The following is a 27,666-nucleotide window of genomic DNA, read 5'->3' on the forward strand; positions in this document are numbered from 1 at the left end:
TGCTTTTCTTACACCAATACTCATCCACAGAGCTTATGAACATGCTCTACTCTACAGCTCCCATCAGAAAGAATGAACTTTAGTGCTGTTTTAAATAATTATTCACAAGATGTTTCTGTCTTTCATTAATGTTTGCCTTTAAAAGAATTTTATGTCTTAAAATATGCTTTAAAAGAACCTGGTATATCAGAACACATTAAAATACAAATCTGGAGTTTGATGCACTGCTCTGCAGATAATGCAACATTGTTAGTGAGCATCAACTGAGCCTCAGTGGGTCTTTAATCAGTATCTCTCATGGATTGTGTGTGTCTTGGTACTAAGCTGTGTGTGAGTTGTTCAAATTTCTCTTTCCAACTCCCACTTCTGCGCTGTGTTTGCATTGCAAGTTAGTGTTAATATTACACACGTATGGGAAGTAATTCAAAATACTGTTTTTTCTTACTTAGCTGTAAAGGTGCATGTTTTGTAAGTGCACTCTGCTAAGAAGCAGTGTATATCTTACAATTTTCAGTCGCCGCTAAGTATAACTTTTCTTGTTTGCTTTGCTCTCACTTGCAGAACCAGGATGGATCATGTATCCAATCTGTCAGCCTTATTCTTAAGCAGGACCCCAAGAGGCAAGTGACCCTGACTCATTCAGGAGATGTTTTGATCTATGACCAGTACAAAATTAACCTGCCTTATGCAGATGGTAAGGAGCGATACATAAGCATATAACTCTTGTCGAACACTCGGGCGATATTTCAATGACATTTGTGCCTGTTGTGATACTGTCAATATTGCTAACATACTGAAGTTAAAAGGCATATTTTAGTGTCAATATTGTTATTTCTTATTAAATGCTTTACAAATTAATTTTGATGTACTTTTTATGCTAATGGTTGGAGTTGTGCAGTAGCTGCTTTAGCCAGTTGTCTCTTACATTAAGATTTTGTTTATTTTAACAAGTCCAAATGCCATCCCTCACATTTGCAAGGTTTTTTAGTTCTTGCCTGAGGGGAATTTCTTCCCTCTGATTCTTGAATTGAATCATTTCTTCTCCCATTTTTGTAAGCAACTCACATAAATTTAAGCAGAAAGAACCCTACTGCCCCTTAGAGATGAGCTACAGATTTTCAGACAAAAAACCCACTTTATTTCTTTTTGCTCTGAGTTTTTAAATCAATCTGCCCTGAAGGTGTCTGGAATTCTGCATAGGAGTATATGACTGAGATTTAGTGTTATCTTTAATGAGAGCTTTATGTGCAAATCATTAATACACTTGATGTCTGCAAGGCCTTGGCTCTTCGGGAGTTTCACAGAGGGTTTTGATATAGGAATCATGTTCATGGTTTTAGGATTAGTTTGTCTACAAAAAATGTTCTGCAATGTTTTTATCTTTATGTTGGTTTGATTTAGTTTACCCTTGTGGATATTTCAGTGAACTCTCAAAGCATTTTAAAAAAGTGTGGTAAGTCTCACAAGTTTCTTGTTTTGTTCTTTAAGTTTGAATCAGTATAACCTTTAATGAGAAATGTTTAGAGGAAAATAGGGCCTTAGTAGGGAAAAAAACTTACATAAAAGTGATATAAACCAACACCACAAAATGACACGAAACAAAATGTAAATTTCAAGCTGGTTTCCTTTGCCTTTCAACAATCTCTGTTTTTACTCTGCAGAGTTATTTGAAATAAGGAAACTCTCCTCTGTATTTCTGCAAGTAAAGACACAGATTGGATTGCAGATCCTCTATGACAGAGAAGGGCTGAGGCTTTACCTTCAAGTGGATGAACGGTGGAAGGACGACACTGTGGGCCTTTGTGGAACCTTCAATGGAAACACAGAGGATGATTTTTTGTATGCAGAGCTGCAAGATTTCTGTCTGCCAGTATATGAATATCTGTATTTAGAGTGGTAGATTGAGTGTGTACTGAAGCTGAAAGGATAGAGAGATACCAAGAAAATTTATTTTGAAGTTTTTCATTAGTGAGATAGATAGTAGGGTTCAGTTTGCTAACAGAAAATCTGTAGCTTTAAGTACAGGATATCAAGCTAGGTTTTGCTCAAAATGTTTTAATATAAAGTTCTGGTGGAATACATATGATACACAAGGGCTTTTTTTCCAGAAAAATGTTGTCCAAAATACAGAGTGGCCTATATAAGGAACTTTCTGCCTCTCTGCAAGACTCTTGTCTCTTTCCAGCTCCTATTTTCTCCTGTGAGCCCTAATCTACTGTCTCTAACAGAGCCTTCATTGTTCAGTGCCTGCAGACCAGCAACAGGAGCAGGCTGCTGCCTGAGCTTCCCTTCATTGTGGTGCAGGGAGAGGTGGCCAGAGCTGCCCAAGCACCATAGTCAAAGCTGCTGTTTGCCCAGTTTCTTTGCCACATTTTTCACAGACACTAAAGAACAAATTGCCTTCCAGTGGATTAGAGTTACCTAATGGAGCTGGGAGAAGAACACAATTTAGGACATGACAGGATAAAAAAAGGAAATAATAGAAGAAATTTATGCTCTCAGAACAGCTGGAATTTTTCTAAATCAAAACTAATTGAAAAATGGAAAAGCTTTCCATTATAGATCCCATTTAAAAAGACAGATACACAAACATACCAATGGAATTTTGAACAGTTTCTGTATTACAGATTAAAAGGTATCATCAGACTATTATTTATAATGAGACTAGGAAATACATAGACAGCATTTCAAAGAGGAGATATTATTTATGTAAAACTACTTAAGATATTTCTTTGTTTGACGGGTAGTTTTGCAGCGTATTGTTGACTACAGTCTTTGGATTACTCTCATGCAAATGAGGAGCTCTACAATAGTTGATATTTGTAAAAAAACCCCTTAAACCTGGGGTCTTAAAAATTGTGCTGAGACATGACACAGACTATGGTATCAAGGCATCAACAACCTGATCCGCAGCAGATTTGGGAGGCTTGCCATAGGCAGTGGTGTCTTTTGCAACACCGTCACTCCCAGCTGCTTTACCAGTGGCAATACTCCTGACAGCGTGCCTAATGCAATCCATTCCCTCAAGTATGACACTCCATATTTAAATGCACAGTTTTGATCATTCTCTTTGTACAACATTACTGTGCCTTGGTTATGTTGATCAAAGTCTTTATTGTTCAGCTTCTATTACCTAAGCCTCAAAGGTATCTCTTCAATTGCTTTTGCAGTTATATTTCTGGAGGCTTGAGTTTCTTTTCTCTTTCCTGCAAGGAATAAAGAGCCTGGGAAATCAGCAACAGACAGGAAAGTATAGGCAGAAGAGAGATTAAAAATGGATTTGCTATCACTAAGGAACCAAAAGGATAAATAAGGGAATTTAAACTGTCAGGACAGTGATGTTCCCTGCTCTCTTATAGAAATGGAATTTTGTCTATTTTGGTCTTTTCTTCCTTAAAAAGGCTCTAGGGAACATCTTCTTTTTTTCTGGGCCTCTACCTGCCAAAAAAAGAGAAGTCCTGAAACTTATGATAACAGTTTTATGGGCGAGTGAATGAGAACATGGAATAGTGAAAGAGGAGCTTGAATCAGAGGGTGTAAGAACTGAGACCGTTCTGCAAATTCACTATACCTTTTCTGACTGACTTCTGTTTTGTAAAAGATCTCCAGTTGGAGTAACAGAAAGCACTCCGGAGCTGTTCGGAAACACATGGAAAACTTCATCGGCGTGTGTTCTTGTGCATGATAATTCACAGGTGGATCCATGTGATGTTCATCTGCAGGCAGGTGGGCAGTGAGGGCAAATTCTTATTGACAAATTCATTTCTACTTAGTACATCTGTTCCTGTTTTCCTAGCTGGATCAGGTACAGTAATAACAAGTCTTACCCATTAAAGAAATTAGTACTTAGGGGGCGGCAGCCGAGTTCAATCCCTTAGAAAAAAATCACATTGTGGATTGTCTGAGGATTTTGTAATACTTGCAGAGGTGTTTGAAATATGTAATTTTTATTTCTTGTTTGCAATTTCACTGTGTGAAGTTAGACGCTCATTAAAGTTTGGTAGAATGTCTTGTATTGGTGATGCTGCTAGTTAAGATGGAGACTCAAAACTATTGCAGTATTTATTTCTGAGAATGCTGAAAAAACCCTAAATGCTTGATTTATTTGTCTACTATGGAAGAGAATGATAGAGAAAGTAGAAAGATGCTTACACACTGCCAGCCTATAGATTTAGCTGAAAGGGCCCACTTGGGATTGTATGCAGGTGGTTGATGCCATGAGGATCACAGATGGTCACTAAGTCATCCTTTAATAATGATGAATTTTGTAGATCATCAGTTATATCTATTTCACAATTCCTACCACTTTTTGTATTGGACACTAAACACTTGTAAAGACATAGAGGTTTAAGACATGCTAAGGTTTTCCCTGTAATTTCGGCTAGGGAATTGTCATGTCTTCTGCTACATCACCTGTCTTTTGAGTATTTACACAATGTGCAGTGCTAAAAAGCTGCCTTCTTGGTAACAGATTGGGACATGAATGGTAGTCCTTCTGCACAGCTGTATAGATATCAAAGATAAAAAGATTTATGTGCCAATAGTATGTAACCATGATTGGTTGCATTGTATAGAAGACACTTTTTGTTCCAAGTCTCTTTGAACTCCCTCACTGAAACAGTTTTTAATCTGTTTTTTGTGTAGCCTCTTATGCAGCGGAAGCTTGTAGCATCCTTACGAAAGATCTTTTTGCTCCATGCTACCCCTATTTGAGTCCTGTTCCCTATTTTGAGCAGTGCAGAAGAGACACTTGCAAATGTGGACAGACTTGTTTTTGCTCTGCTCTGGCCCATTATGCCCATCATTGCCGAAGGTTTGGAGTTGTAATAGATTTCAGAGGAGTTGTTCCAGACTGTGGTGAGTTTCCTTTCACTTCTAGACTTAAATAATTACTGCCTGAGGACTTTAGAGACAATCAGAAAACAAAATTAAATCAATATGATCTTTTAAATGAGAAAAGGATTAAGTCTAGCATGACCTTTTGCATACAGGACAAGGTTAATTTTTAAAGAAATTTCTGTCAAGGCAGAATTTGTCCCAGTGTTGTTAGAGGATTTTTTCCTTTGTAGTTTACTTTCTGTAGTTCTTTGACTTATGAAACATTACAAATATTTTTAAGTATTTGGAGGGCTTCAAATGTATGCAGAATTCAAAATATGTCTGTCCTTATTATATGGCATTGCATATCTCATACCATATAGGTATTATTCATGAACTGCATAAATAGATTTCTTTTCCTTGTAGATGCTAGATTTATCAGATTCTTTAAATGAGCAGGATGAAGAATGATGGCATTTAGCAGTTTTAGTTGGATTACTGTCGACTTCTGCTGTCTGACAATCTCTTGGTTTATTCTCTTACTGTCAGTGACCCCGAAATACGCAAAGTGCTGAAGCAAGTGTTGAAACTTGGTATTGCTGTTTAGTTTAAAATGAATAGAAGAATATAGAATATATGTATCTTTATAGATAAAGGTAACATCTGTTATCTACTCTATAAAACCTCACAAGCAAAGGATAATATTAAATTCTTTAGTTTATGTTAATTTTTAGAGATGTGAAAGATATTGGCAGGGCATGTTGGGCCCTCACATACATTTTAAAAAAGTAGAGAATTGGAAATCCTGTCAAACAACCTAAAACTGACACCCTTGATGTGGGTCTGACTCTATTAATGAGTCTGAGAATCTTTTCTAAGGAGCGTTCAAGAACTTAACATTTAGCAGTTGTCATCACATCATGAATTATCCATGTTGTACTGCATGATAAAGAGGATTAAGTTGGTTCAGCTTAAGCATCTCAAGCTGGAGTATTTGTCTGTATATCTGACAAGACTGCCTTGTTTGCATTTATTATGGTATGAATGGCTGTGTCCACTTATGATTGAATGAGTCATTCAAGCCATTTGATTTTATTTTACTTTTCTGCAAACAAGTATAGTTTTGTTATTGTATGTTTAAAAAGTCGTGCTTGTGGCATTTAAAATATGTGAATCTGTTAGTATTTCAAGAACTTCAGTCTTTTTTAGTTGAGCTTTATAAGAGACAGAAATATATATATAAATGAAAATTTAATATGATATGGTATCTATGAAGTACATGTGTTTTATTTAAAGTTTTGAAGTTTTTTTTTTAAGGTGTTGTGCATTTCCAAAAGCCCATGCATGAGTGCCAAGTATTTTCAGAGTTAGAAGCAAAGAGGCTTCAGCTGTTCAGTTTCCACCGTGTAAATCTGGATTAACTGCCCAGACTCATTGCACTTGTTATTACTGTGGATTTACATCTGTGTAGTTTACACAGCATAATGCCAAGATAGCAATTTTAGTGGAATTTAGTGTGATTGGGAACGAAAGAATGGAGATGTTTATCAGAAAACTGTTGGGAGGTACTTGAGTCTCTTGCAGCGTAATTTGAGAGATTTGTTTCGTTTGGACAGCTCTTTCATGTGAAGACACAAAGGAGTACAGTACTTGTGTATCTACCTGTGGCAGAACCTGCCAAGCCCTGTCTGTGCCAGAGACATGCAGCAGTGATTGTGTTGAAGGCTGTGCTTGTCCCCCTGGAATGTATTTGGATACCAAGACTGAGCGATGCCTACAGAGGTGGGTAAAGTTGCAGTTCTGATAGTCAGTGTTTCAGACCACCACATTTGCAAGTCTGAGTGGAAAGCTAATTAACTTGTACCCTTGTAGATGATACGCGTCTGTTAACTTGACAAGGTCTCTTACAATTATACAGGACTGATGTCTGTGTTGATCAAAAACAGCTTTTCTATAACATGGACGCTCATCTGACGTCATCAGCGCTAGTTGTTACATCCTCTCTGGTTTTTGGCATGTAAAGATACAAAACATAAGCTTCCATTTTCCTACTGAATTGGTTTGAAATGTGTTTGAGTTATATGGCAGTATTGAGATCAATTTCCTGCATTAAAAAAAAAACCAAACAACCCTGAACGACAAAACCACTGGCTAACCAAAAAAACCTCACTAAAACCAACACAGCAACTGAAATTTGAACAGCAGTTAAGTCAGTGGGAACGCTGTCCTTTTTTTTTTTTTTTTTCTTCCGGTTTGGATTACTCAGTTACATGTTTTTCCTCTATTGCAGAAATGAATGCCCATGTTATTTTCAAGGAATTGACTATCCCCCTGGCAAAAATGTCATGACATCTTTAGGCAAATGGTAAGATACAAAATTGTGCTTTCACATAAATTGTGTCACTTTAGGAGCTCTATGAAATCATTTTGGCTAGTTTGTTGGGTTTTCTTTTTTGTTGTTTTAGTTACTTCTTAATGAAACCTACCAAGTAAACCTGCATCAGTTTTCTGTGTTTGACAAAGGTCCTTTAGAACTTAGGCTTTTCAGGCTGCTGTTCTTTGTAACGCAATATATTGAAGTGCAGCACAGAAAGAAAAGTCACAATAATTTATTATGTCCATGCTAATGTGGAGAGCTCCAGAAAAGTTCAGACATTTCCTGACTGTCCATAGATCTTCATTGCTATTCTCCTCCTTCCCTTTACCAGATTCTAATCCATTTATGAAGAATTATTAAGAATCCCTCTTCCACTAGTATAGAATCATTGTAAAACAGCAATGTGGCTTTTATCAACTAAGAAACAACACAAAAAACTCTCAGCTGCAGCCAATGGTAAATAAGCATCTCTGTTATTGCTCCTTACATTTGGCATTTGTTCTTGTCCTCTTGCTCTTCCATTTGCATCATTGCAGTCATGACATTAAAGAAGAAAGCTTGTTAGATGATCCTGGCTCCTGCCAGATGCATCCTTTTCAACAGTTACTTCTGTCTGGAGGTTGGGTAATGTGGATGACAAGTTCTGTAAATAACAAGCTTTCAGAAATAATATCTGAGCTTTCACTGCCTGTATCAGTTGTTACAGCACTTAATTAAAAGCAGAGCAGACCAAATCATGTCTGTGATAGATCAGTGCAGCACTTTGTTAACAAAGGCCATATTAGAGATTGGTGTTGTCAGACTCCTATTGCAGTGGGGGCACTTAGTAAGCACACACAAACCCCTTCTCGCTCTTGTCAGCAGTCCATAAATAGTGATTATTATAAATTGATACCTTACTCATCAAGTTAGCTTATATTTTTACCTTAGGGCAGGTTCCCTGGAGTGTGCCCGTTGTGCATATGGGGCCCTGCAAAGGCTGGGTGCGCTGTCGCCTGCCCCCGCCAAGGTGTTTTTGTTTACAAAACGTGACAAACAGCCCTGGCAGTCAAGAGAAGGGGCTTATCCTGGTAAATCTTTAATCCTCCTTAAAGGTCTAGTTCAGGTAATTTTTCTGACCCATGTGATGGACGTGTGTATCATGTGATGGTCCACAAATGTAGTTTCTTTGAAATTGCTGCAGGTAAAAATCTGCTTTGTTGATTTCAGTGGAATTGTTTGGCATCTGGCAGCTTATGTTTGCTAATAGAATTAAAATCTACTGGTTTATAACTACTAGAACTTAGCTAGAATTAGAGATCCGTGTCTCCCATTTAGTCATGATTTTTACTTGAGGTGTTTTCTTAATAAGGCTATATATAGATCAGTGGAGAGGAAAGGCTTTCAAATGTAGAGGTACAGACTGTCAGCTCCTGTGAATTGCCTTGTGCTAAGTAATACATTAGGAATCATGTAGGAATACGTGTGGATGAACTGGAAAAAAATACTATGAGGGAGCCTTTATCTGTCACTTACTATTAGAAAAAAATATGATCTTTATTATATCCTCCCCATCCTTTATTGCTCTCAATTCGGAGCTTTCCACTTTCAAACTGGAATTTCTTGTCTATGGAATAGCTTTTCTGCTCTGTTGCTTTCAACAAGTTCTTTAAAGTATTTTCATTGGTGTTGTATCAGCCTTTGAGTTGCCTCCCTCTCAGTTCCCTTTGGCACTCTTTTTCCTCTTGCCTGCATGGTACTGTTCAGCCCTTGAGCACTTTTCCTGCAGGGCTTTGAGGTCCATACACAACTCCAAATGTGTCCACAGGGAGGCTGTAGCACATACACTATTTGATTTTGAATCTGCTGACCAACAGAAGGAGTCCTGAGGATGCTTTAGCCATGGCAAAAGAATGGGAGAACAGTGCTGGATTTCATGGCCTCAGGTTCTCTAGTGAAGACCAGGACCTGTATCTCAGCCAGCGCTGCTACAGTTTTCCCCTGACAATGAGTTGCAATAGGAGCTGCTGCCATTTCAGAGAAGTACCAGACTATTTTGGCTCAAATTAGAAAGGAGAAGACAGTGTTAGGTTTCTCAGTGCTTCCCTGCATACAGGATCCTGTTAGGTTGAGTTTTATGCAGTTTTGAATTGTTTCATGGAGGGGAAATGTGTTTTGGGGAGCAGTATGGGGGCATATTCCTGCATATATTTTTTTTTTGTCAGCCCATGCATCTTAACTCGTAATAACATTATGCATAAAGCAGAAGTTTGAAGTTTAACTAATGTTCTTCATGTGTTAAGGCAATTTACACTTTATCCGCAGTTATTATGTTCAGTGTAAACATTTATAAATTATTTTCTATTGACTTATTCTGCATTACTAAATAGAATATATTAATATTTTAGATCTTCCTGACTCTCAGTACATCTTTGTGTATTTCTATTGCAGCCATTGCAGGGATGGTGTGATGAACTGTGACAACAACATAATGGGTGAGTGAAGAGAGAGGGAAAAGATATTTCAGGTTCAGTGAATACATTTCCTCCAGTCTCTGTGGAACCCTTTGTCTGAACTAGAAGATAGTGCAATGTGTACAAATGAACTTCTGGGAGGGAATCCATAATTATATATTTGTGTGTTTGAAAGTAATGCTCCTGCTTTGTACCAGCCTAACTGTTCAAAATACTGTTTAATCTGAACAACTTTTTTCCCCCCGTACTTTAAAATACTAATTTTTGATTGCTAATGCAGATAAGCTTAGCTGCATGATAAACAGTAGACCTTCAATAAGGCAAACAAAGGTTAGCTTTGCCCCAAATAATGAGGAAAGGCAACTGAATGTTACTACTGTTGCTGGATGTTATAATTTGTGTTACAAATCCTTATTTGCAGAATACAACATTTCAGGTATGAAGACTAAAGCATTTGTCATTTTTTTTCCCCCAGCCCACAGCTGCCCAGTTGGACAGATTTATATTAACTGCAGTAATCCACAAGTGAATCCTGAGCTCAGCAGAGAGAGGACTTGTGAGAATCAGCTGCTAAACCTCACTTTCTCAGCACACCTTCCTTGTGTGTCAGGTTGTGTTTGCCCACCAGGGTGAGTACAGACAGGTTTGCATATTTTGGTGCACAAACATGATTGAGTAACTAATTCCTCTTGGACAGTTTGAGATATCAAAGGCTGAGCATTGAACTTGTGAAGGCTGTTACTGGCTGTTGAAGTCATAATAAATGCTAAACCAAGAGACAAGTGGAGTTAAATACTTCATAATAATATGATCAAAACCCCAAGAATATAGAGATGGCATTGAAATAAAATTATTCAGTCTGTGTGTTACAGCAGAACCATGTTTAACTAGATTTTTTAAAATATCTAACCTCTTATTTGAATATTTGGCTGAGAGACACAAGTTTATTTATTCATCGGCATAATTTTCAGTGCTTTTTCCCGCAAAAGGATCTCTTAAATCTTGGGGATTTATGCTGATAGTGTACAGATGAGCTGCTGTGGAATCAAGCACTGTATTGTTGAGAGAATTTTGATTATAAAAATAACAATAATGTTTTTAAGTTATGCTTTTCTTGATGAAATTTAGTTTCTTAAGCACATAGCCTGAAGCTTTTTAGTGTTATAACTCTGAAATCATTTGAACTGTTGAAATAGCTCAGTTGAAGTTTGTGCATTTGTACTGACTGAAGTGTAGATGTTTCTCTCTCATGATAAAATATTGCTACTCAGGATTTTGGGATTTTACTTTAATACTCAGAAACATGAAATGGTTAATATGAAATGGAACCTGTAATTGGTGGAACTCACAGTATGGTACCATGTTGAAAAATGCAGTGCTAAGGTAGACTTTGAAATTAACTGGAGGCTGATATTTTCAGAATTGCAAAAATTCACCCTCTTGGACTGGGTTGACATACTTCAAAACTGCCTTCAGCAGCACTATATGGGCGGCAACTCAGATCATACCAACTTTTTATTCTCTGCTGTTTTGCTGTGCATAACCTCTGAATTTGTGTTCTCTACTGCTTCCTGGTGTAATTTAAGTCTAGAGTGTAAGCAATTACATTTATTTTTTAGCATTGGGAGAGTCAGTGTCAAGTGTTGGTGATCCCAAAGCTCTGATAATAAGGTTTTATGGTTGTAAGAAGCCAAGTGTTATGATTTCTTTGAGATAAAAATACAAAATTAAGATGATTTGTCTTTATTGTAACTTTGTCAAACTGAATAATTTTCTGCATTACATTGCCTGTAGAGGTACTAGCAAAAAATTATTTGGTTTTGTTTTGTTGGTTTTTGGGGGGTTGTTTGTTTGTTTAGGTTTGATTGGGGTGGGTTTTTTGTTTGGGGGTTTTTTGGGGTTTTTGTTTGTTTGGGGGTTTTTTGTTTGATTTTTTTGTTTGTTTTGGTTTTGTTGTTGTTTTTTTTTTTTTTTTTTCTTGAGGTCATGAAAAGGGAGAGTCTTTTATGTGTTTCAGGATTTCACCCTCAGTGCTACTTAAAGCAGAACTAGGGAGCAGTGTTACAAGCCTAGGGTTTGAGTTCGGAATATCAGTCTGTACTGATGAAGTAGAAATTAAAGTTACTTACAAACTTGTCAAAGCTGGTATCTTTTAAATATTCAGCTCTAGTGATCCTATATTGCTTATATATTTGTTATTATTTGAGGTTGCTTTAGGAAAAACTAAGATGATCCTAAAGGTGTGTGGTTTTTAGTGTGCTTTTGGAAAAGTGAGAGACTTATGCTATGGATTAGCTATGCAGGTTTTTTCTTTAGATAATGAATTATAATTGTTTAGCAATTTTAAGAGATTTTTAGCAATTTTAAATGTTTAGCAATTTTAAGAGATGCTTTTGATGGAAGTTGGGTATGAAGAGCCCTAACGTTTTAAGCCACTCACTGAATTCACACTACAGTGATTCATGCTGCAGATTGAACAACTTAGAGTCAAAGCCAGCAATGACAAAAATTTAATTAAATTTTTGGAAGAGAAAAATGGGTAAAATACCATCACCTTTATAAAGTACCTCATCCTGTATTCATGTCATTTCAAGCAGTGCAGGATTCAATGCACTGTGAATTTATGCAACTTTGAAATCCCTTTTCTAGGCTATCAGTTCTTACTGGTGAAAGAAAACTCAGGTGACATTGTCCACTTTTGAAAGGGTAAAACAGCCATGGAAGTTCTTTGATCTTAACATTAGTCCTTTACCTGAAATAATAAGTTTCATTGCTGTATTCATGTTTCCTGTTTGAGATCTTGCATCAGTTCATCTTGATTCATTACATGTAAACTAAGCTAATTTAAGTAGCAATGAAATCAGTTTAATGTGTTTGATTTGTTGATTTAGGTAAAATAGTTTTAAAAGTGAGTGAAGTGAAGTGAATATGTCACACCTAAGAAACCTGTTTAGGAAGCTACATTTTTTTTCAGCAGGAAGGACCTTTCTGATCTATTTAGTGGGGTGATTATTCCTCAGTGATACCCTGAAAAGTACTTAACAAAAAGAACCTCTTTTCACAGAAGTGGTCTTAAGATTTCAAGGGAGCAGTATTTTTGTTTTGCAGTCTGTTTTTCTGGTGTCTGGAGTCTGAAATACTCTTTCAAATACTTCAGTACTACTTTTTTTTTGTGCTTACAGTGCAGCTGTAAGCTGCAGTGAGTAAATCAGATGCAAGTAACCATGCTTAAGTGAATACCTAAATTTGCAGGAGGTCATTCTAAGGGTTACAGTTTTTAAGGTACAAAAATTGATGATCCACTTTCCATCCATTTTAGAAGCCGTTAAAATCAAACATTAATTCTCCTGGAAATCACTTTCTAATGTTGATTCACCCTACTTTGCCTGACATATTAATTAATTTTTAAGACTTTATTTATATTTTTTCTGACTGGTTTTCATCTGTCACCATTTAAAGGGAAATATTTCATGTTGCATTTCAAAAAAAGAAATACTCAGTGCATATTTTTTCAAGTACAATATTTGAACTTCATTTTCTGCTTCTGGGTTTCTATGAATCAAATTATTATTTTTCCTCCTTAACTATACCAAATGTGCATGATTTGACATGGAGACGGAATCTTTAATCAGGCTGTGGAAGAAGCAAGGAGAAAAGACAAAGTAAAGGAAAAGGAGGGGAATAAAGGAGGGGGAAAATGTCATGTTTTCCTACATTTCTGGATGCTGTGTGACATGTTTGCTCCAGATGGACATATGCTGGTTTGTGCCTGTCCTATTCCATTGATTTTTCCATGGTCTCCAGTCAGACCAGTAATGATCTCCAAAACAGCTTCTGTTCATTGTTGCTTACAGCCTGCTGTTAGTCTTGCTGTCAAGAAAAGCAGTCCCTTTCCTGAAGGAATTAACTGTGTTTTCTCCCTTCCCCCATTGACAGGATTTAACTTTTTGACTGCAGCATGAGTTGGATTTAACTGATCTATGCTTTATAGTGTACAGCATAACATTTGTGCTGTATTTGCAATATATATAGTTTTGTAGGGGTATTATAATGGTTGGAGTTAATTAGCTTAGAGGTATTTTCCACCCTAAATGGTTCTATGATTCTGTCAAGAGCCCTGTCATATTTTTGAAGACAGGTGCTTTCATTTGGACTGACTCAGTCAGATTGTTTAATAACATACATCAATATTTATTTTAGATCATGTTATCCATTTGTATTTCCATTAGCTGAAATATTTACCAATTTCCATTTCTATTTCATAATAATTCCATCTTGATGGGAAAACCAAGGCCCACCAGCCTCTAAATATGAATAATAAATAGAAATTCTGAGAGTTATGTCAATAGCTTGAAATACATATTGTCCCAAATGCAAAAAGTAATGTTTTTAATTGCAACTGTGACATCCACCTATTAGATCTTCATAACTTTTTCCCTCTTATGTTTTTGTTCTCTCTATAAAGCTATGTTCAACCAACCACTATACAATTAACCTAGATCAAGCAGTCTGTGCTAACTTTGCAGTATTTTGAAATTTCAGCTTCAAAGTTTTCATGATTAACTTTTTTTTCTGAGTTTTAAATCATAGCCAAAATTCTCTTCCTACTCATGCCTATAAAACTGGCTGTAATTTTCACCTTGTTTCAGTGACTTTATTTCCCTCTCAATGTTAGTACTGCAAGGGAGTAAAAAGTTAATTCTCAGCTGGCTGCTACCTGTGGTTATCTGTACATTCAGGTTACTTCTCACTGTTCAGCAACATTCAGTATCCAACTTGATATTTTATTGAGTGTCAACAGACTGATCTTAAAAAGAAAGCAACACCATTCTAGAATAACTCAGAACATAATGTGCTCCATAATTCCAGGTATGTGTATTTATTTTTGTGGCCTGTGAGTCTGTTTGAACCTCAAGAACTCAAGGCAAATGTATTGCAGTTTTCTTTTTTCCTTGCGCTATATGTTTAATTGTTTGCAACTATGGGGGCAACCTTTTTAAGCAAAATGTCTGACAAATTCTTTTCATATGTACATTTAGGAAAAACAAAATCAATCCTTGTTTCTCCCACCCTGACACCCTGGAGACAACTTATTATTTATGACACAAGAATATCTTTTGTGCTAAAACTTGACTCTACTAAATTTGAGGAAATTTAACATAATTAGAATTCTTTTGGTTTTTTTATCACTTATTGCTCTCATAAAATAGATGAATGAAGAGTTAGTAAATTCAAAGCTGTACTATACTATAATCGTAATGAAGTTTTGTAACTAAGGAATATCATGCCAGATTTTCCTTCTAAAAATTTCTAAATTATCACTGTATTTCTGTGCTATGTATCAAGTCACACATAACAAGCTTGAACACATTCTTGGAAGGTTTTATTAAAAAAACCAAAACTCATCACTTTCTAATTTTCACAAAGAAAACAATGAATGTTTTCATCTTATAAATGTGCCTATGGACTAACAACTCTATTAATGAAGAATTAAGATGGGAAGAATACAGATGAGTTTCAAATACTTTTAGAAAACTAATCTTTATTAATGTAATTACACCGACCATGTTATGTTCTTAAAATAAGTCTCCTTCGATTAAATCAAAGTCTTGTGCTTTTGGTGTGTGTTTAGTATCATTTTTCACAAGACCTACTGCTCCTCAGTTTAAATTCAAAATTTACTGTTATTATTAGCATGAAAATAAAAACTGTGTTCTGTCCAAACCTCACTCTTCTGGATGGCCCTGCTGCTGCTATCAGGCTAAGTGTTTTTAATAAACCTAAACTCCTGGTTTAGGCAGAGCTTTGGAAAGGTCTGTTGAGGTTTGATGTTTTCCAGGCAAAGGATAAACTCCCATGGGGATACATCCAATCATGGCTATATGCTTTACTATTTCCTCAGGAAAATACAATTCCCTCACAAAGACTGCTTAATGTTCCTATATTTGGGTGTTTCAGGAACCAATATTTATCCACACTGGATTTTATGCTTGTTGCTATTTCTGATGGCAATAGACACAGCATGCTAAAGGTGCAGGAGCTAATTTCCAAAGAAAGCATCTATTGCAGTGCCCTTGCAAGACAATCCAGTTCTCTTCCATCCTCTTCTGCTTTGCAGACTTGCAGCTTTCCTTGATATGTTTTGGAGTTCCTTATTTCCTCTTGCCATACTTACAAACCCTCTTGGTCTCCTACTTTCTAGTTTACACCAGCTGCAAATAAACCTATTTTTTTTCCTGTACTTGTATTAATTGACAGTAAAATTTCACCAGTATCATTCAAGTTCTTGAGCACCTTTCCATATGACCTTCTGCTTTCTGACTAATTGTTAAAAGAAATAGTAAACTCAGTCACTTAGTTCAAAGGAAGACTTCCATTATGTTCAGAGTTACTTTCTGAAATTCTGGCGCTGGAGCTGATTGCAGGAAGGTTTCCAATCCAAGGTGAAGCTGCAAAAGAAACTCAATCTCTTCATTAAAGCACCAAAATCATTTGTTAACACAGAAAGATGGAAGGGTATAGTGAGAATAACAAAAACTTTCCAAGCATTCCTCAAAATTACCTAATATTTTGGTATAATAAAGCAGGGGAAAGAGGAAGAAGAGATTTTAAAAGCTCCCCAAACAAAAAAGAAAAGTCAGCCAGAATATATTAATTCTCCCTGTCTAGGCAGTGAGTGAACTGTAATGAAGGCATTCGGTGCAATAGCAATGTTACTAATGTTGGATTTTTCTCTCAAAATTTCTTGTTTTCTGGTTAGACAAGTCAAATGCTCCCTGATGCTTATTTTGTTCATTTTTTGCTTCCCTTATATTCTACTACAGACCTTTGTAGGATGATCTGTGAAACCTTCAGAGAGCAAATTTAATGTTGTGGCAAAAGAACCTGCGGCTGCATAAATCACTTGATAGTAGGCTGTTGCAGGAGAGAGAAGAAGGAGCTTGTGCAAGACAGACTTTTGAAAACTGCTCTGCTGGAAGCTGGGAGAGCAATTTTTTATTGTTTTGGTCCAATTTGTGATCTTTGCAGAACCGAAGGACTGTTTGATGAGTCACAGGTGACATAACTTCTAATGGTGCCTTTACCAAGACTATTCACATATTTCTGCGTGAATGCAGAAAGGTATAGATAATCATGAGATAATAATGAAAGTGAATGTTCAGCGGGGTGAAGTGGGATAGTTGTCCTTGTGTCTTTGCAGTTCATTGTAGGCTGGACAGTTAAGTACAAGCATCAAGAAAAAATGTTTGATACTTCAAAGAGGAGCTGTGCAGGGCCTCTCTGTAGGGATTTGTGGTGAATTCTTAGATCATTGAAATCTATCCATTTGCTTGGCTTTACAAGAGAGAAAGCTGTTATCACCTTTTTTTTTTTAATCCAGTGTAATAACATTAGGGAAAAACTGCATTTAGTGTTACCTTGTCAGTGTGATCTCTTTGTGTCTGAATGTGCCCTGTTCAGTTCTGAGCAGCTTTAAACCAGTGGGAATTTCAGTCTCACAGTTGATTGTCTCCAAGTGACACAGTGCTTGAAATAAGTATGGATTACAAAGAACACCTCACCTACCCTGGAGGAAAATGACAGGTTTTCAGTTTGATGGGGGAGGAGGGTTTATGGTGTTCTGCATGTTCCCATTCATAAGCCTTACAGAACTGTAAATTTGTCTGATACACAGCACACTGAAGAAGAGTCAAATACAGATTACAAATTTGTACAATGTACTTTGTCAAATACAAATTTCAAGCTAATTAATATGAGCAAATAAAATGCCCCATGATAAATTCAATGATGAAATGCTTCCTTTTGGATGGCACGGAAACAAAACATTACTGTTACCCTGTTTGTCAAGGATGTCTCACACCTATCACATCTTGTCCATGGTGCCTTATCTTGCCCAAATGTCAGTGCTAAATATCAGGAACAATGAATCTGTTAGGAACACGGGAAAACCTGTACAGAAGGTACAGGTTTAACTACAAGTTTCTTTGTATTTTTGTAATTTTATTTTGTGTTGCTACAGAGAGGTACTGAGATTCCAAACAAAGTTGAACAGGAAAAAAAATATTTTCTGCCCAAAAGTACCATTTGAAGACACTGTTTATTTCTCAATACAAATAGGTTTCAAATATTAGAAACAAGGATTATCCTAGACTGCATGATGCCTATAAGTAATATGTGCTCCTTTTACTATGGAGCTGGCATGTTAGCTGCTCTAGATTCTCGTGTTGTATGGAATGGGGCAGGATCAAAACAACTTGGAGCTGCAGCAGTTGGAGTGAAAGACACTGCTGCACTTGTCAAGAGTTCAAGTTTCACAGCTTTCATTTGAGAGATGGATTTGTCATCACAGCTGTTCTATCTGTTATTGGACCCTCAGGCCCCATATTGGTATAGATTTGCTTATCCAACAGCATTACAATGTTTGTAAAAAAGTGAATTGGTTTTTGGAAGAAATGCAATTTTCCTGGGCTCAGTGAAATGATAGCTTATTTAATAAAATAACTCAATGCTTCTGGTGTATTTTGTGACATTTAGGTGTAGAATCTGTTCGAGATCTCTCTCTCTCTCTTTATCTAATTTCAGATTTTCTGAATATTATCAAAAAGCCACAAACCTTTAACTTTAAAATTAGGACTATTTACTCTGTTTAGTCCTGCTGGGCAAGAATTCCTCTGTTCTTTCTCTATGAAAGTAATCTTTTTCACTTTCCTTTTTGTAGTTTCCTATTTTTATCTGATTGTATAGGAGTTGTGTGTAAACACAGATTCATAGCATTAGTCTTGAACTGTAGATAGCTATGCATATGGCTATCTGTTATAATGAAAATCTCCTTTGAAGACTGTGAGGGCACTTCTGCCACTGAAATTGAGTGTATTTGTAATTGCTTGCATGAAGGTGCCTGTCATGCGGAAATAAATATTAATTAAAACAATAATTTCATGCAGCCAGGATAGCTCTTTTGGTCTTGGTGAAACTATTCATGGAGCAAGAGGTGTAACTATGGCTATAGAATAACTGCAGCAAAATATAACTCTTTAAATTAGGAAAGAAAAGAAGGGAATAAGAAGAAATCCTTATTTGAAAATCCTTAGACTAAATATACCACTAATTTTGGATACTAAGAGTACATACCACTGGAAAAAAGGGCTGTGATGGCTCCCACATCTCATGGATTATGTTTGGCTTCAGTTAAATGCAATTTAATTGGCTGAGTTACAAGAAATTCAATGAAATTTAGAGGATTTCTGGAAATTCTGAGTTCCCCTGACCTTAAAATTTGCATATTAGCAAGTCGATCTTCAGAGGGTTAGTGCCCAAAGTGCACTTAGTAAAGATAAAATATTCAGGTACCTGTGAAAGGAAGATACCAAATTTCTCATGCACAATTATTAATAAAATTGTGCCTTTTCAGTTTCAGAAGACTTTAAATATTATTTGGGTCTCAATAACAAAACTGGTAGTAACTTTAAAGTCCAGGACAATATTTTTGTAACTGGATACCAGCTATACTGCTGCTGAATGTGTACTTTTTGTGGGTTTTTTGACAGTCTTGTGAAACATGGAGACATGTGCTTGGATGCAGATGAATGTCCGTGCTCATGGAAAGGAAAGGAATATTTTCCAGGCGACAAAGTAATTTCTTCCTGTCATACATGGTAAGTGGAGATCTATTTAAGTGACGAGTTCACTTTAGTTGTGCATTTGTAGGTTGTTTATTTTTTCTTCATGTGTTTTAATCGTAAATTTCACAGCAGATCATCTAAATCATCTACTTTGACTTCGTATTTACATTTCTTCAAAGAGCTATTAAAACTGGTTCAGGTTTTGTTGTTCCAAAGTGCTTTACATGACAAAATAATAGCGATTTAGGATTTTTTAGTTTTTAAAAATCTTGATTTAGAAAATGAATTTTTTTTTTTTATTTTCAAGGTCATGGCTGGTATTCCTAAAGTACAGGAAAAATCCCTTAAATATTACACCTGAGTGACTTTTTTCAAAAGCTTTCTACTTAGTCATTTTCACATTTGGCACTAAATATGAGCAGTCTAGAGAACAGAACGTAACCCTGTGTCCTTAAATGTGCATCCACTACTATGCTGAATTAGGGAAGTACTGAGCAACATCATGTACCAAGCAAAGAAACTGACAAACTGATCACTGATTTTGTGTATGTGGGTAACTGATGAATCAATCAGCGTTCAGAGGGAGAATTCCAATAGGCAAGGCTTGATAGGATCATTTAAACACACTCAGACACCTGCTCCTGTTACTATCCAGTGCTGTAAAGCAGCACATACCCTGCCAGGTTTCCTTGAGCACTCTCAGTAGGATGTGTTTTTACTGCCATTTGAATAAGCTTCACAGGAATGTGGAATTACACCCCACCTACCTGATCCTACCTGAAACAAGCTCGTTTCTTGACAATCCCTGCCTGTTTTCCTCTCTGACCATGGCTGAATGTTGCAGGCTGACACTAGGCAGTGCTATTCGTCTTGCCAAAGCCTCAGAAAAATCAGCTGTACTGCCAAGCACCATGATGCTGTGGTAAAGGCTGTGTAGCCTCCAGATTCCCAGCAGAGCAGTTCCCTCTTTTTGTGCCCTCCTTGCAGCTTACCAGGAGCATTTAACTGGTGTCCCCTGGTAAGCAGCTGCTCCTGGCCTGCCCAGCCCAGGGAAGGCTTGTCCTGTCAGCACCAGGCTCTGCCTGGTCTGGATGTGGTGCCCCCTGCAGCCTTGTGCTGACTGCCTTCCTCTGCCTCTCGTCAGGTCCTCAGTAGCTGCTCTAGAAGAGATTTGTAGCCCTTTGGTCGACTGGGGAAGCGACTTAGAAGCCATCTCCACTGGGCAGGCAGGTAAAGCGACCCGGATTATTCACCCCCTTGTCTCCAAAGGCCTCTCCATTTGGACCTTGTGTGGGATTGCTTGCATCAGGGAGAATTCATTTATCCCATCTAATCTGTAGGAGATTTCACCACTGGCAGCAGCAGTGCAGGCAGAAAGACAGTGGATATTTAGCCTTCTCTCTCTCTCTCTCTTTTTTTTTTTTTTTTTCTTTTTTTTTTTTTTCCCCCTGAGGCCAGGCTCAGTAATTCATGCACAAATCCTTAATCTTGTCATGGCTTTTGTAGTCTTCCATGTCCAGAAGCAAAGACAGTGTAAGTGATGATGGCTATTTGGCAATCAGTTGCTCTCCAATAGAAGGGAGTCTGCAACAAGCTCTGCTTGATATGAAGCATATAAAATCTCTGAGTCTGCTGAGTGTGTATGCAGGGGTGTATCTGATATGTTAAGGGAGAGGTGCAAAGCATGGGAGTGCTTCTGTGCAAACAAACACGCTTAGAAACTCCTAGAAATCATCACATAGTGAGGTTGGTGCACTGAATTAGTGGGTGTTGATACTAAACGTTATCTTACTCATATTTGATGTAGTGTCAGCAACATAAGTATTGATTTATCTATTGAACAGTAACATGATAAACGAAATAATTTCATAAGTTGGCAAAACTACCTGTGAGCTGACAGGAACTTTCAACCCGATATATAGGGTCTGACTGACCTATGGTTCTAGGTTTCCCAGGTTTTCAGTGCAAGTAGTGAAATATTTAGCATGTAGTGGCAATATTAAACATAAAGTGTTCTAATGCTGAGGCTATCAGAGCAATATTTTGATAGGGTGCTGTGCCAGGTAAGATGGGTTTGTGCAAGTAGATGTGCTGGTCTGCTGTCCTCATGCTGAGACCATTGAGCAACTCCTGGTCACTCTCTGTAGACTGCTGAATTGGGCCTCTTGTATTCTTAAGTGCTTCTTGGAAATATGCTTCATAAAAAGCTGTTTGAAGTTTAGAAGGTTCTGGTAGCTCAGCTTTTCCAACTAGGGCTCTCTAGATTCTGATAACTAAATGTTAGTTCACTTAGTATGAAACAAGCCCGGTGTAGAGGACTTTAAAGACATTGTGTACCACTTAATCCCTTCCTTCTGACTACGGATGTGTTCCTGAAAAAAAAAAAAAGGATCTCCCTAGGCTTTACATGTTAAGAAATGTTTCTGCACAGGCCCTGAAGAGGTCAGCATACAGAGAAGAATTTGAATAGTCCAAGAGCAAAACTAAAACCTAGTGTCTCAAGAGAACATGAGAAGCAGTACTCAGTCTTCCAGTTCAAACCTAATTTCTTCTGTTTCCCTCTCTCTCCATCAGCCTGATGAAGTTCCTTCCTCTGGTAATGTTCTGAGGTGACTGCAGTTAGCAAGTCCTACTGCTGTTTCCTTGTGCTTTGGTACAGCAAACACCTCTCACATGTTTTATTTTTAACTTATTTTAGCCATATGCTTCGTGTGTTGACACATGAAGTGATGCAAAACACAAGCAGTGAACCAAATCAGTGATGGGACAAGCAGAGTTTTGGAAAATCTGGACAGTGGCTCCATGTGGGTACAAGTTAATTACTAAGTGAACTGGAGGAAACCTGATGCTAGCAGCAGCTGGAGCTGCCTAAATTTTCTAGATATTTGCTGCCCTTTTGGAAAGAGTAGTGTACTGGCACTGTGATAGAAATATGAAGGACGAGTTCACTGACAAAAACTTATACTGAGAAAAAACTTCATACTGCCTGCTGCTTCAGTATATGAGATATCAAATGTTAGAGATCTATCCAATATTTCTGTGAGTCAGATAAAGACTTTAATTGTAAAATATTCGACATTCATTTAATGAGGAAATTAAAAATATCTTTTTTTAAAAAATGAACTTTGACATGTACCAAAAATATATCACATGCTGTATTTAGTTTAACCTACATTTATAAAGATTCCTATACTAAAGCTATGCCAGGGCAACAACTTTGCGGTTTTATCAAGGACAGTTTCAGTGTCTGGGTCACTTGGGAATGTAAAAATGATATTTTAATGATTACTTGTGGATGCAGGAAATGAAATGTATCCATTATTTATAAAAATTACGTCATTTCTGAAAATATTATTTAGATTGCAAGACGTTGATTCAGAAAGAGGGATTTTATCCAATGCTGGAAAGCCTCTTATAATGCAAAGCGAATCCATTTATTCTCTTATGCTGCAAAAGGAATTCAGCAAGGTCTGAACATTCACTAGATGTGCGGTGAAGACCCTTTGATGCTTAAGGTGGTGGCCACAGACATAACTTGAACTGTTCTGGAAGCACCTAAATTGTTAGGCTGGGGATTGGGGGTGATGACATGTAGACATCTGCAAAAAGAGTAAGACCAACAACATGGTTCTTTTAAGGAACCCGAGCACCAGAATAAAGCTACTGAAATGTTTCCTTGCTAATTCTGTGAAATTCTCATTCAAGCAGTGAATTCATGAGGACTAGTAACAGGACATACTACTTTTTGACTCTTAAGACTCAGCTTGTACAGAAAACAATGTTTGGTGAAAAGCTGAAAAAGAAGGCTTTCACCTTGTGGCATGTTATTGGTGTGCACTAGAGAATAAATTGCATTACGTTGCACTGGATGTTTTGTATTGTTGGTTTTCTTGGTTATATTTTTGGGGTTTTTGGGACTTTTTGTGCTGTCTGTATATTCTGGACCCTCTAAATTCTCCTACAAGAAGAAACTTAGATGGTTTGAGTTCAATATGTACATTTTTTTTCCCCCAGAGAATTAATTGATGTGTCCTGCTTCTAGCCAACATTTCAGAATGCTTCTGTTCCCACTTCTCACACTTGCACAGCTTCTGTTTCTTTGCTTCTCAGTGCAATAGCTGTGATCATTTTCCTGGGCTTGCAGCTGATATTCCTATTATTGGTGGTGCATTTTTCAGCATTTGCCAGCATGGATCATTCCAGTGCACCTTCCAGCCTTGTCCATCGATGTGCACGGCGTATGGGGATCGGCACTACAGGACCTTTGATGGACTCACCTTTGACTTTGTTGGAACTTGCAAGGTTTACCTGGTTAAGGTGAGGTTTTTGTTTTGTAAAACCTCTCTAAAAGTGGATTTAAAACTTTAAAACTGGATTTAAACCTGTTAAAATCTACTGTTGTACTTACTTTCTGTCTGTGTGTTTTATTGAGTCCTACATCCTGTTTTTTCATCGTTGGTTTTTGATATTGTTTAGGCTTTGAATCATACATAACATAAACATACACTGAGGTTTCATCTAATTGAACTGTGTAACAATATGCATATTTATATTAGTATATTTAAAAATGGACGTTTGTTTGTTTGTTTGTTTTCCTTCAGGGTACTTCTTCAACCACTCTTTCTGTCATTATTGAGAATATTGACTGCTTTAGTACTGGAATCATTTGCAGAAAAAACGTGTTCATTAATGTTGGAAAATCTTTTTTAGTATTTGATGATGAAACTGGGAATCCAGTAAGTTTCAGTTCTTGCTGCTGATTAAAAAGCAGCATGTGTACTTCTCTGGGTGTTTCTTCCTTTTATAACCAAAAAGTTATTGTGTTTACACCTCAGTAGCAGACGTGTAAATATCTTTACAGTGGATGCTGATCACATCTGGATTGTTCAATGGAAACCTTAAACAAAATCTTGCCTATATTTGACAAAAATGTTAGAGGATATAATTGTAGCTCTTTTGTTTAGACTTAGTTCTAGTGGAATTAATAGCAAAACTCCCAGTGCTTCAAAACACCTGTATTTCTCCTAAGCTATTAAACAGGAATTAAGAACTTAGTCAGGTCTGGAATGTATAGGAGGAATATTTCTATACAGTTAAAAAAATCCCGACAAATTAAAGCCCCTGGTATATCCTCCACAGCCTGAATTTCATTTTTGTTTTGGCCAAACTGCAAACTCTATTCTGTAAATGTTTAGTATATTAGTAACTATAGTATAAATAGTACTATTTACAGGTTATAGACTGACTGTAGAAAGGAAGTTTGATATTGAGTAGTCCATCTTAGTCCCTGCTACAAATAAGTTGCAGTCTGACTGTTTGTGGATCGAGAGACAAATGCTTCATGTAAATAAGATTATAATCTAGGGACATATTTGGATAATTCCTTATTTCCAGAGGCTGATTCATTAATCTTTTTTACCTATCCATATTAAAAAAAAAAAATGTGACTGAGACAGAATTATTTATAACTAAGTGAAAATCATAATCAGGAGCCTTAAGACTATTCATTTACCTCCCAGATGAATCATTCACATTCTGACCTTCAGTCCATTACCCGTCCTGTAAATCTGATATAAAAATTAACTTTTAGCATTGGAAAATCAGAAAAATATAATACACTTCATGTTCAAAATCCAGGCCCCTTTTGCTTAAGCATTTCTCCCTCTGAGGCCTTCTGTCTGTTTTTGGATACGTCTGGAAGTCATGTTGTTAATTTTATTTAGGTGTTTCATTTCCTGTCAAATGAACATTTTATGAAGATATTGTTTCCATTATAAGCTCCCTTGTTTTATTCTGAACAGAGCTTATCTAGTCACATAGATGGCCTACAAAAAATGCAGTTATGGAAAGCTGGATTCTTCACTGTTGTTCATTTTCCTGATGAACATATCACCATTCTTTGGGATCAGAGAACAACAGTTCATGTGCAGATGGGTCATCAGTGGCAGGTAGGTGGAAGTCAACACTCTTATTGCCATTTCTTTGAGGTATTTATGAAAATCTTGCTAAATAAAGAATAATTATTCAGAGACCAGACTGTCAGAAATAAATTAAAGCAGCATTCAGCTACCTTGTCAATGAAAATATTCATTCTCATTTTATCTTTTTTTTTTTTAGTTACTCTTTTCTGTATAACTTCCGTAACAACAGAAACAAATATCTTTGGGGCAAAGTTCTCCCTCAGTCCTCATTCCTTACATGACTGAAGCAGATGTTATTTTGCTGAGGCTTAAAAAACACATAAGTGGCTAACAGCTCCCTTCTCTGAAGAAAAAGATCATCTCCATTTTTAAAGGCTTGGGGATACATAACTGAAAGGGCGTAATAGTGACATTGCCAAAATAAAAATCCTCCATAGCTTTGTTACTGAATTCTTTTGACTGAAAAGCTGAATTCTTTTGACTGAAATGTAGCTGAAAAAGGATCAAAATGTGACAAATATATAATTAAACAGCTGAAGATGCAAATTTTGAGAATGGTTATGACTGATAGTGCTTCATCTTGTGAAAATACAATTTTATATATGTGTGTGTATATAATTTTTTTCTCAGGGAGAATTGACTGGATTATGCGGAAATTTTGATTTGAAGACAGTAAATGAACTGAGGACTCCAGATAATTTTGAATTAACAAACTCACAAGAGTTTGGAAACAGTTGGACAGCTGTGGAGGTACATGGCAAAAAGAGAATGTGCCTGCTAGTGTATTTTGCTAATAGATTTTTTCCTGTTATACCATAAAATTAATCTCAAATGAGATCAGAAGTTCATTCCTGGAAGAACCAGACAGGTAGCAATACTAATGACAGTATCAGCAGTTCTTAAAGATGTCATAATCTGTTAAAGAAAAGAAAATAATCACCTTTTTTTGCTGGAGTGTTATAGAGTAAAGAAAAATGCTGTAACCATATCTTGAATGTTTTTGATGACATTTGAGCAGTAAAGTAGTGCTTTTTTTTTTTAATGGAAGAATTTTGAGTTCATTTTAGAGTGTGTTGATAGTTTAACTGATTTTTTCATAGCTATAACATTTAACTGAGCAACCATAGCAATGGAAAGAAAAAATTCCACGTGCTGTAAAGTTAGAAATGTAACTTTTTCTAAGGTAATGTTTCTAGTGGTGTTTATAGAAATGTACCTTCCTAGTAGTTAGGGTAAAAAGATCTGATTTCTGATGCTCCTAATGCACATTGAGTGATTTTTGTTATTTATGCAAGGGAGATTGTTCAGGTGTAAGTACTGCAGGTTGGGCCTCTCTGGCACCTCTGCTTAGACGTATGTGTGTGTTTTTCTGCTGCTTTCAGACCAGTGAAACGTTTCTTCAAATTGTGTTTCTTTTTCAATACCTTTAGCTTTTAATCCTATATCGTAGTCCTGATTTAGTTTCATAAATGATGCATTCGCTTCACTTTAGCAACTCCCTAAAAAAATTAAAAGCGCAAAAATATGCTTTGCAATTTCAAAACACGAAGTAGTTACGAAAAAGATTTCTCACCTTCATTTTGCTTCCCGGTTTAGTGTGTTGACAGCTCCGACATTCGAAATCCATGCAGTTTGAACCCCCTTAGAGAGCCATTTGCCAAGAAGGAATGTGGGATACTGCTAAGTGAAGCATTTGAAGCTTGCCACCCAGTGGTGAGTTGTAGTCCTGTATATAATCAAGGGAAAGTGAACATAGCACCAGAGGGAAATGTTACTCTTCAACATGAAGCACTTTGTAATTAACGAAGACAAAAATACACCCAATTTTGGATATTTGCTTTTTAATCACAAGCATTATTTGTGTAAGCATAACCACTTGCTTGCTTTTCATGAAATGTGTTACATGGCACGCACATTCTTCACACATATATAAAGAAATTTATTAAATAGGCAATGTCAGGTGGGAAGAACTCATTCCTAGAAAACTTATTCAAATGTAAATCAATTTGAGTAAATTACGTAAATATGTAACATTTCCATAAGCAAATTAGCATTGATGGTTTTCTTTGAAATTTTGTCACTTAAGACTTGAAGATACTGTAAGGAAAAATGACAAATTCTTATGTGAGATTGCCTGATAATATGAAGAGAAAATGAACTACTCACATGTAAAGAACTTTCCATCTACTTTGATTTCTTACATTTTATGTGTATCTGACTTCTTTAAAATTTCTGAGTTGTACTGATTTGTGGTCAGTTTAGCCTTTTATTTCATAAGGTTTCTCACAGTTTATTAGGGCTTAAATATTCCAGAACCATAAAAACACAAGCCCACATCAATATCTTAACGTGCCAGTTCCTAATGGGTCATGGGTTTAATTGTGTTGCTAAGTGCTGGACAGGATTTTATGGTTCATTCCAATGAACATTTTTTTTCTCATGTTTCAGGAAGCATTGAGAATGAAATCTCCAAT

General features: G+C 36.6%; 1 protein-coding gene across 1 annotated transcript in view; it reads left to right on the top strand.

The window, feature by feature from the left end:
- The window catches only part of OTOG (otogelin), a 93,430-nt gene that overhangs the window by 23,754 nt on the left and 42,010 nt on the right, over nucleotides 1-27,666 (top strand). Inside the window, exons 16-29 of the mRNA XM_066187638.1 lie at nucleotides 562-694; nucleotides 1,662-1,839; nucleotides 3,602-3,726; nucleotides 4,645-4,857; nucleotides 6,435-6,600; nucleotides 7,109-7,183; nucleotides 9,626-9,669; nucleotides 10,124-10,277; nucleotides 19,197-19,304; nucleotides 23,450-23,588; nucleotides 23,873-24,007; nucleotides 25,073-25,219; nucleotides 25,823-25,942; nucleotides 26,789-26,905. Of these exons, the coding sequence (XP_066043735.1) occupies nucleotides 562-694; nucleotides 1,662-1,839; nucleotides 3,602-3,726; nucleotides 4,645-4,857; nucleotides 6,435-6,600; nucleotides 7,109-7,183; nucleotides 9,626-9,669; nucleotides 10,124-10,277; nucleotides 19,197-19,304; nucleotides 23,450-23,588; nucleotides 23,873-24,007; nucleotides 25,073-25,219; nucleotides 25,823-25,942; nucleotides 26,789-26,905 (1,854 nt within the window). The remainder of the gene's footprint in view (nucleotides 1-561; nucleotides 695-1,661; nucleotides 1,840-3,601; nucleotides 3,727-4,644; nucleotides 4,858-6,434; nucleotides 6,601-7,108; nucleotides 7,184-9,625; nucleotides 9,670-10,123; nucleotides 10,278-19,196; nucleotides 19,305-23,449; nucleotides 23,589-23,872; nucleotides 24,008-25,072; nucleotides 25,220-25,822; nucleotides 25,943-26,788; nucleotides 26,906-27,666) is intronic.

This window comes from Chamaea fasciata, unplaced genomic scaffold (genome assembly GCF_029207755.1).
Source record: "Chamaea fasciata isolate MVZ Bird 193981 ecotype frontalis unplaced genomic scaffold, bChaFas1.0.hap1 SCAF_7, whole genome shotgun sequence".
NCBI classification, from domain to species: Eukaryota; Metazoa; Chordata; class Aves; order Passeriformes; family Sylviidae; genus Chamaea; species Chamaea fasciata.